The sequence below is a fragment of the Rhinoraja longicauda genome, unplaced genomic scaffold, assembly GCF_053455715.1.
Source record: "Rhinoraja longicauda isolate Sanriku21f unplaced genomic scaffold, sRhiLon1.1 Scf000740, whole genome shotgun sequence".
In the NCBI taxonomy this organism is placed as follows: Eukaryota; Metazoa; Chordata; class Chondrichthyes; order Rajiformes; family Arhynchobatidae; genus Rhinoraja; species Rhinoraja longicauda.
In genome coordinates this window covers 1-10216 of record NW_027601956.1, presented here as the reverse complement: position 1 = coordinate 10216, position 10216 = coordinate 1, and the positions used below count along the sequence as shown (strand labels likewise).

At 58.7% G+C, this 10216-nt stretch overlaps 1 protein-coding gene across 1 annotated transcript; it reads left to right on the top strand.

Annotated features, from left to right (window-relative positions):
- Positions 1–1274: 1274 nt before the first annotated feature.
- Positions 1275–10202, top strand: LOC144591231 (valine--tRNA ligase, mitochondrial-like; the record flags this gene model as incomplete). The annotated part of the gene is made up of 7 exons (XM_078395509.1): positions 1275–1496; positions 3244–3319; positions 4372–4472; positions 6382–6503; positions 7134–7200; positions 8867–8964; positions 10173–10202. Coding segments are annotated over exons 1-7 (716 nt in total), but the record flags the coding sequence as incomplete, so codon positions are not given.
- Between the last annotated feature and the right edge of the window lie 14 nt (positions 10203–10216).

Below are 10216 nucleotides of genomic sequence, written 5' to 3'. Positions count from 1 at the left end.
ATAAATCGATTTGTACCAGCATCTGCAGTTATTTTCTTACACTAGATAGATAGATAGATAGACAGATAGATACATAGATAGATAGATAGATAGATAGATAGATAGATAGATAGATAGATAGATAGATAGATAGATAGATAGATAGATAGATAGATAAACAAACAAACAAACAAATGAATAAACAGTGGGGAAACCCGGCCATGATCCGGGATCGGGTCGGCGACAACAAAACCCGGCAAAACCGGGACTGGATCATCGCCCCCGGCCTGGATCACCCACCCGGCGACAACAAATCCCGGCCTGGATCACCCACCCGGCGACAACAAAACCCGGCCTGGATCACCCACCCGGCCTGGATCACTGCACCCGGCCTGGATCACCCACCCGGCGACAACAAAACCCGGCCTGGATCACCCACCCGGCGACAACAAAACCCGGCCTGGATCACCCACCCGGCCTGGATCACCCACCCGGCCTGGATCACTGCACCCGGCCTGGATCACCCACCCGGCGACAACAAAACCCGGCCTGGATCACCCACCCGGCCTGGATCACTGCACCCGGCCTGGATCACCCACCCGGCGACAACAAAACCCGGCCTGGATCACCCACCCGGCCTGGATCACTGCACCCGGCCTGGATCACCCACCCGGCCTGGATCACCCACCCGGCCTGGATCACCCACCCGGCCTGGATCACCCACCCGGCGACAACAAAACCCGGCCTGGATCACCCACCCGGCCTGGATCACTGCACCCGGCCTGGATCACCCACCCGGCCTGGATCACCCACCCGGCGACAACAAAACCCGGCCTGGATCACCCACCCGGCGACAACAAAACCCGGCCTGGATCACCCACCCGGCCTGGATCACTGCACCCGGCCTGGATCACCCACCCGGCCTGGATCACCCACCCGGCGACAACAAAACCCGGCCTGGATCACCCACCTGGCCTGGATCACCCACCCGGCCTGGATCACCCACCCGGCCTGGATCACCCACCTGGCCTGGATCACCCACCCGGCCTGGATCACCCACCCGGCCTGGATCACCCACCCGGCGACAACAAAACCCGGCCTGGATCACCCACCCGGTAACAACACAACCCGGCCTGGATCACCCACCCGGCGACAACAAAACCCGGCCTGGATCACCCACCCGGTAACAACAAAACCCGGCCTGGATCACTGCACCCGGCGACAACAAAACCCGGCCTGGATCACTGCACCCGGCGACAGCGACTGCCCTGCGGTCGGGGCGAGACGTCATCAAGATGGCGGCGCTGACAGCGGCTCGAGACCGGCTGTTGCCGCGGCTCCTCATCCCCCTCCTCCACCCTCTCCCCCTCATCCCCCTCCCTCTCCGCCGGGCCTGCAGCGGCGGCCCCGACCCCGGCCCCGACCCCGCCCGGCAGCGGCTCCACAAGGAGCGGCGGCGACTGCGGAGAGAGGCGGCCATGGAGGCCCGGAGTGGAGGAGGAGAGAGAAATGGAGGGGTGAGGGAGAGGAGGAGAGAGAGAGGGGGAGAGGAAGAAGGGGAGGAGAGGGGGAGGGAGGGAGTGGAGGAGGACAATAGACAATAGGTGCAGGAGGAGGCCATTCAGCCCTTCGAGCCTGTACGCACCGCCATTCAATGCGATCATGGCTGATCACTCTCAATCAGTACCCCGTTCCTGCCTTCTCCCCATACCCCCTCACTCCGCTATCCTTAAGAGCTCTATCCAGCTCTCCCTTGAAAGCATCCAACGAACTGGCCTCCACTGCCTTCTGAGGCAGAGAATTCCACACCTTCACAACTCTCTGACTGAAAAAGTTCTTCCTCATCTCCGTTATAAATGGCCGACCCCTTATTCTTAAACTGTGGCCCCTTGTTCTGGACTCCCCCAACATTGGGAACATGTTTCCTGCCTCTAATGTGTCCAATCCCCTAATTATCTTATATGTTTCAATAAGATCCCCCCTCATCCTTCTAAATTCCAGTGTATACAAGCCTAATTGCTCCAGCCTTTCAACATACGACAGTCCCGCCATTCCGGGAATTAACCTGGTGAACCTACGCTGCACGCCCTCAATAGCAAGAATATCCTTCCTCAAATTTGGAGACCAAAACTGCACACAGTACTCCACTGCTCCAGGAGGGAGGAAGCGAAGGAGGAGGGAGGAAGAGAAGGAGGAGGGAGGGAGAGAAAGAGGAGGGAGGAAGAGAAAGAGGGAGGAAGAGAAGGAGGAGGGAGGGAGAGAAGGAGGAGGGAGGGAGAGAAGGAGGAGGGAGGAAGAGAAGGAGGAGGGAGAAAGAGAAGGAGGAGGGAGGGAGTGGAGGAGGAGGGAGGAAGAGAAGGAGGAGGGAGGGAGTGGAGGAGGAGGGAGGGGCGAGCAAAAGAGAGATATGGAGGGGAGGGAGTGAAATTGAGGGGGGAGTAGTGGGGAGAGAGTGGAGGAGGAAAAAGGGGAGGAGAGAGAAATGGAGAGGGAGTGAGAAATGGGTAGGGGTGGAGGACACGGAATGGAGGGCGAGGATGGGGGTAGGAAGAGAGAGGGGAGGGAGAAATAAATGGAGAGGGAAGGAGGTGGAGAGAGGAAGAAACGGAGGAGGTGAGGGAGAAAAATAAATGGAGTGAGGGAGGATGGGAGAGAGAGGTGTGGGTAGGGAGTCGGAGTCGGGGGGAGGGGGAATTGGAATGGGAGGAAGGGTAGGGAAAGTAGTGAGTGGGAGGGAGGGGGAGGAGAAGGGATGGGATGGGATGGGAGAGAGGCAGGAGATTGGATGGGAGAGAGAGGCAGGAGATGGGATGGGAGAGAGGAGTGGGGGGGGAGGAGAGGGGATGAGAGAGAGAGAGAGAGGCGTGGGGGGGGAGGAGAGGGAGGAGAGGGGATGAGAGAGAGAGGTGTGGGTAGGGAGACGCAGTGGGGGGAAGGGAATTGGATTGGGAGGAAGGGTAGGGAAAGTAGTGGGGGGGAGGAGAGGCGGGGTAGGGAGAGAGGAGGGAGGGGAGAGGTAGAAAGGGAATGGGGAGGGAAGTATGGGGGAGAGGGGGATGGGAGGGAGAGGTGTGGGTGGGGAGAGAGGAGGGTGGGGAGAGGTAGAAAGGGAATGGGGAGGGAGAGAGAAATGGAGGGGAGTGGGAGGGAGAGAGCAGAGAGAAATGGAGAGGGCGTGGGTCGGGGAGGGGATGGAGGGAGGGGGAGAGAGGGAGGGAGGGATGGTCGATCGGTTGGAGGTGACAGAGCTTCTCGCTGTTGCAGGGCCTTGAGCCACCGAAGTGGACGGAGCCGCCAGTGTTCACGTACGACGTGCCGACTCCACCGGGAGAGAAGAAAGGTGCGGGGGGGGGGGGGGGGAGGGAGGGAGGGGAGGGGGGGGGGAGGGAGGGGGCAAGAGGGGGGACTGCAGTCTGCTGCGATGGTTATTATACAGGACTCCCAATCACATAGTCATACTGTTAAAAAAGTTTTGAAATAGACTTCAGTGGGCTGAAGGGCCTGTAAACATGCTGTATAAGTTTACAGCACCAAGATTGTTGTAACCGGGTGGCTAGTATAAATCCAGTGGGCCGAAGGGCCTGTTTCCATGCTGCATGCCTCTATGATAGTTTAACTGGATTTGTTAGTAGGGTCTCGTTGGGCTGAAGGGTCTGCTTCTGTGCCCTGTAGAAACATAGAAAATAGGTGCAGGAGTAGGCCATTCGGCCCTTCGAGCCAGCACCGCCCTTCAATACGATCATGGCTGATCATCATAAATCAGTACCCCGTTCCTGCTTTCTCCCCAATATCCTTTGATTCCTTTAGCGCGAAGAGCTAAATCTATCTCTCTCTTGAAAACATCCAGTGATTTGGCCTCCACTGCCATCTGTGACAGAGAATTCCACAGATTCACAACTCCCTGGGAATTAACCTGGTGAGCCTACGCTGCACTCCCTCAATAGCAAGAATGTCCTTCCTCAAATTAGGAGACCAAAACTGCACACAGTACTCCAGGTGCGGTCTCACCAGGGCCCTGTACAACTGCAGTAGGACCTCATTGCTCCTAAACTCAAGTCCTCTCGCTATGAAGGCCAACATGCCATTAGCTTTCCTCACTGCCAGCTGTACCTGCATGCTTACTTTCAGTGACTGATGTCCCCCCCCCCCCCCCTCCCGTCTCGTTGCACCTCCCCTTTGGTGGCTAGCATGAGCGTGGAGGGCCAAAGGGCCTGCCCCCCCTGCCTGACTGAGACAGTGGGGGAGACTCCCAGCCCTGGTGCTGGCAAGCAGAGATCATCTTCGCTCAGTCTTGATCAACTCTCCTGGCTGTTGGGTAGGCTGGGAATAGCGGGCCGAAGGGCCTGGGGAGGAAGGCCGGCATTCCTGATCCCTGTCTCCCCCCAAACACAGATACGACGGTCCCGCTGCCGAAATCGTACAGCCCTCGATACGTGGAGGCTGCCTGGTATCCATGGTGGGAGAGAGAGGGCTTCTTCACCCCAGAGTACCACGTGAGTGTGGGGGGGGGGGGGGGGGGAGGGAGGGGGAGAGGAGAGGGGGTGGGGGAGAGAGAGGGCTTCTTCGCACCAGAGTACCACGTGAGTGTGGGGGGGGGGGGGGGGAGGGAGGGGGAGAGGAGAGGGGGTGGGGGAGAGAGAGGGCTTCTTCACACCAGAGTACCACGTGAGTGAGGGGGGGGAGAGGGTGGGGGAGGGAGGAGGGGGGGAGAGGATGGGGGAGAGAGAGGGCTTCTTCACACCAGAGTACCACGTGAGTGGGGGGGAGCGGAGGGGGGAGAGAAGGGGGCGAGCGGGTGGGAGAGGAGGGGGAGGGGAAAGGGGGTTGGGAGAGGAGGGGGGAGCGAAGAGGGGGTGGGAGAGGAGGGGAGGGGGTGGGAGAGGAGGGGGGTGGGGAGAGAGAGGGCCTCTTCACACCAGAGTACCACGTGAGTGGGGGGGGGGTGGGTGGGAGTGGGCAGTGGGGGATAGATAGGGCTTCGTCACACCTGAGTATCACATGGATGGATGGGGGGGGTGGGCGGGGAGGCAGTGAAGGGGGGCAATGAGAGGTTGGGGGAGAGGGGTGGGAGAGGCAGGGCTTCACACCTGCGTACGGTGTGAGTGGAGGGGTGGAGGGGAGGAGGGGTGGAGGGGGGATGATGGAGAGAGGGTGATGAGAAGATCATGGGGTGGCTGCAGGAATGGTGGGGGGGGTGGAGAGCAGGAGGGTGGGGGGGATGATGGAACGAATTATACTTTTTGCAACACTGTCCTGGGGAACCCCCCCCCGTTCACCTCTTCTACCCCCGCCCCATCCACCTCTCCCCCAGCCCAGTCCATCACACAAACCAACCTCCTTTCCATCGAGTCCATCTCCACCTCACGCTGCCTCGGCAAGGCCAGCAGCATAATCAAGGACCAGTCTCACCCTGGCTACTCCATCTTCTCCCCTCTCCCATCGGGCAAGAGGTTTAGATTTAGATTTAGAGATGCAGCGCGGAAACAGGCCCTTCGGCCCACCGAGTCAGCGCCGCCCAGCGATCCCCGCACATTAACACTATCCTACACACACTATGGACAATTTTTACATTTTGCCCAGTCAATTAACCTACATACCTGTACGTCTTTGGAGTGTGGGAGGAATCCGAAGATCTCGGAGAAAACCCACGCAGGTCACGGGGAGAACGTACAAACTCCGTACAGACGGCGCCCTTAGTCGGGATCGAACCTGAGCCTCAGGTGCAGAAGTGTGAAAACGCACACCTCCAGATTCAGGGACAGTAATCCTTGCTTTCCCTCGCTCTCTCCATCCCCTGCCCCTTTCCCAGTTCTCCGACCGGCCTGACTGTCCTCGTTTGCATTTTCCCTCCGTTTGCTTTGCTGCCAAGCCTTCTCCCAGCTAACAACGATCTATTCTACATTTTCCTTGATCTCTTTTGATGTCTCGTTTTCACACCTTACACTTCCTGTTCTCCATGTCTCCCTCTCCCCTGACTGTCTGAAGAAGGGTCTCGACCCGAAACGTCACCCGTTCCTTCTCTCCGGAGATGCTGCCTGACTGTCCCGCTGAGTCACTCCAGCGTTTTGTCTCGACCTTCAGTGTAAACCAGCATCTGCAGTTCCTTCCGACACACACTTTCTTCCCGGCTGTTATCAGGCAACTGAGCCATCCGACCGCCAAGTAGGGAGCGGTCCTGACCTCCCATCCACCTGATTGGAGACCCTCGGCCTACCTTTAGTCGGACTTTACCTTGCACGAAGCGTTATTCCCTTTATCCTGTGTCTGTACACTGTGGACGGCCCGATTGTAATCGTGTGCAGTCTTTCTGGTGACTGGTGAGCACGCAACAAGAAAGATTATCACTGTGGCTTGGTGCATGTTGACAATAAACTGAACTGAACTAAAATTAACCTGCCACAGGCACGGCTGCCCCATCGAGAGGATGCCACCTTTGCCATGTGTATGCCCCCACCCAACGTCACTGGCACCCTGCACCTGGGTCACGCGCTGACTGTGGCAATACAGGACGCCATGGTCCGATGGTGAGTGTGTAACACTGGGGTACGGGTCTGTGTGTGTGTGTACAACACTGGGGTACGGGTCTGTGTGTGTGTAACACTGGGGTACAGTACCGGTGGGGACGGGTGTGTGTGTGTGTATAACACTGGGGTACGGGTCTGTGTGTGTGTGTGTGTGTGTGTGTATAACACTGGGGTACGGGTCTGTGTGTGTGTAACACTGGGGTACAGTACCGGTGGGGACGTGTGTGTGTGTGTGTGTGTAACACTGGGGTACGGTACCGGTGGGGACGGGTCTGTGTGGGTGTGTATAACACTGGGGTACAGTACCGGCAGAAGGTGACTGGTCAGCGGGTGACGAGCCCTGACCCCACGGAGATGCTGGAGTGTGAGGAGAGAGGATGGGTGAAGAGTTGCAGGGTGTGTGTGTGTGTGTGTAATACTGGGGTACAGTACTGGTGGGGACGTGTGTGTGTGTGTGTAACATTGGGGGATGGTACCGGTGGGGACGGGTGTGTGTGTGTGTGTGTGTAACACTGGGGTACAGTAACAGTGGGGACGGGTGTGTGTGTGTGTGTAACACTGGGGTACAGTACCGGTGGGGACAGGTGTGGCAGGGTGAGAGTTGACAGGTCGTGACCTTTCCCCTTTCAGGAACAGGATGCGGGGTCGGAGGGTGCTGTGGGTGCCAGGCTGTGACCACGCTGGCATCGCCACCCAGGTGGGTTTGCTCTCCGTCTGTTCCCCCCCTCCTCCCCTGCACCCCTCCCCTCCCCCATAGCGGGTGGGTATTCTGGTAGCCTGGCCCCTTAGATCGACCCTTGCAACCTCTCTCTGACCGTGTGTGCACTTACTGAAAGTAAGCGTGCAGGTACAGCAGGCGGTGAAGAAAACTGACGGCATTGTTGGCCTTCATTGCGAGAGGATTTGAGTTTAGGAGCAAGGAGGCCCTTCTGCAGTTGTACAGGGCCCTGGCGAGACCGCACCTGGAGTACTGTGTGCAGTTTTGGTCTCCTAATTTGAGGAAGGACATTCTTGCTGTTGAGGGCGTGCAGCGCAGGTTCACCAGTTTAATCCCGGGGTGGAGGGACTGACGTATGATGAAAGAATGGGTCGACTGGGCTTGTAGTCACTGGAATTTAGAAGGATGAGAGGGGATCTTATAGAAACATATAACATTCTTAAGGGATTGTACAGGCTCGATGCAGGAAAAATGTTGCCCATGTTGGGAGAGTCCAGAACCAGGGGTCACAGTTGAAGAATAAGTGGTAGGCCATTCCTCACCTCCAGACTGAGGTGAGGAAAAACATTTTCACCCAGAGAGTTGTGAATCTGTGGAATTCTCTGCCACAGAAGGCAGTGGAGGCCAATTCACTGGATGTTTTCAAGAGAGAGTTCGATTTAGCTCTTGGAGCTAACGGAATCAAGGGATATGGGGAGAAAGCAGGAACGGGGTACTGATTGAGAATGATCAGCCATGATCATATTGAATGGCGGTGCTGGCTCGAAGGGCCGAATGGCCTCCTCCTTCACCTATTTTTAATGTTTCCACGTGTTTAGAGAGGGGGATCGCCCTCCATTAACAGCGCAAGCTAACCAACGTTGCTCTAGATAGACTCAAAATGCTGGAGTAACTCAGCGGGACAGGCAGCATCTGTGGAGAAGTGGAATGGGTGACGTTTCGGGTCGACACCTTAGTCTGAAGAAGGGTCTCGACCCGAAACGTCACCCATTCCGTCTCTCCAGAGATGCCGCCTGTCCCGCTGAGTTACTCCAGCGTGTTGTGTCAATCCTCGACTTAAACCAGCATCGGCAGTTCTTTCCTGCAACTTTATCCGGCCAAGTTTTGTTTAAATTATTTCCCCGGCAGGATTGTTTCTGCCCCGGCTAACTCTGGGCTGTCCTCAGTCGAGATTTAGCATTCGTCTTTCAGAGAAGCAGCGCGGAAACAGGCCCTTCGGCCCACCGGGTCCGCGCCGACCAGCGATCCCCGCACACTGACAATACCCTACACACACCGGGGACGATTTTCCATTTACGCCCAGCCAGTTAACCTACAAACCCGCACGTCCTTGGAGGGTGGGGGGAAGCCGGAGATTCCGGAGAAAACCCATTCAGGTCACGGGGTGAACGTGCAAACTCTGTACAGACAGCGCCCCTCGTTGGGATCGAACCCGGGCCCCTGGCGCCGTGAGGCAGCGACTCTACCGCCGAGCCACTTGACCCGCCGATCATCCCGATGAGAATCACAGCATCCTGGTGACCAGTTCCCTCACGGTCTTCAATGGTACCTTATTGTCACATGTACACTTCTACCTCCCCAACCCCTCTCCCTCTATCCCTCCTCCCCCTTCCCTCCCCCCTCCTCTCCCCCCCCCCCCCTCAAGATGGTGGTGGAGCAGCAACTGCAGAGGGAGAGTGGGATCAGTCGGCGTGATCTGACCCGTGACCAGTTCCTGCAACACGTGTGGCGCTGGAAGCACGAGTGAGTGGGCAGGAGGGGGGGAGGGGGAGGGGGAGAGGTAGGGTTGCCAACTATCTCACTCCCAAATAAGGGACAAGGTGACATCACCGCCCCACGTGACCTCACCCAGCCAGCGGCCACGTGCTCCCGCTCCACCAATGGCGGCTCCCGGGGTTGCTACGCAACCTCCATTAGGCAAACACACTCGGCCCCTCTCATCGAACACACTCCCAGACAGTGTCCGGGCCTGCAGCGTCCGGGCCTGCAGCGCACCCCGGGTCTAATACGGGACAAACCAATTTAGCCCAAAATACGGGATGTCCCGGCTAATACGGGACAGTTGGCAACTCTTGGGAAGGGGGGACTTTGGGGGGAACTGAGAAAGAGGGGGGAGGTGTGAGAGGGTTGGGGGGGATGTGCGAGGGTTGGGGGAGTGAGGAGAGGGTTGGGGGGGGTGAGGAGAGGGTTGGGGTGTGTGAGGGGGTTGGGGGGGGTGAGAGGGTTGGGGTGGTAAGAGGGTTGGGGGTGAGGAGGGGGTTGGGGGGTGAGGAGAGGGTTGGGGGTGTGAGGGTTGGGGGGGTGAGGAGAGGGTTGGGGGTGAGGAGAGGGTTGGGGGTGGTAAGAGGGTTGAGGTGAGGAGAAGGTTGGGGGTGAGAGGGTTGGGAGGTGAGGGTTGGGGGGGGTGTGAGAGGGTTGGGGGGGTGGTAAGAGGGTTGGGGGGGTGTGAGGGTTGGAGCGAGTATGAGAGGGTTGGGGGAGTGAGGAGGCGGTTGGGGGGTGAGGAGGGGGTTGGGGGGGGTGAGGAAGGGGTTGGGGGGGTGAGGAGGGGGTTGGGGGGGTGAGGAGGGGGTTGGGGGGGTGAGGAGGGGTTGGGGGGGTGAGGAGGGGGTTGGGGGTGAGGAGGGGGTTGGGGGGGTGAGAGGGTTGGGGGGTTGCGGAGAGGGTTGGGGGTTGAGAGGGTTGTGGGTGAGCTGAGGGGGGTGTGAGGGGGTTGGGGGGGTGAGCTGAGGGGAGGGGGGGTTGAGGGGTTTGGGTGTGAGGTGGGGGGGTATGAGGGGGTTGGGGGGGTATGAGGGGGTTGGGGGTGAGCCGACGGGGGTGTGACGGGGGTGAGCCGACGGGGGTGTGACGGGGTTGGGGGTGTGAGCTGGGGGGGGTGTGAGGGGGTTGGGGATGTGAGCTGGGGGGGGTGTGGCCGCTGAGAGCTGACGGGTCGGTGTCTGTGGCAGGAAGGGGGATGAGATTTACGAGCAGCTAACGTTTGCTCGGCTCT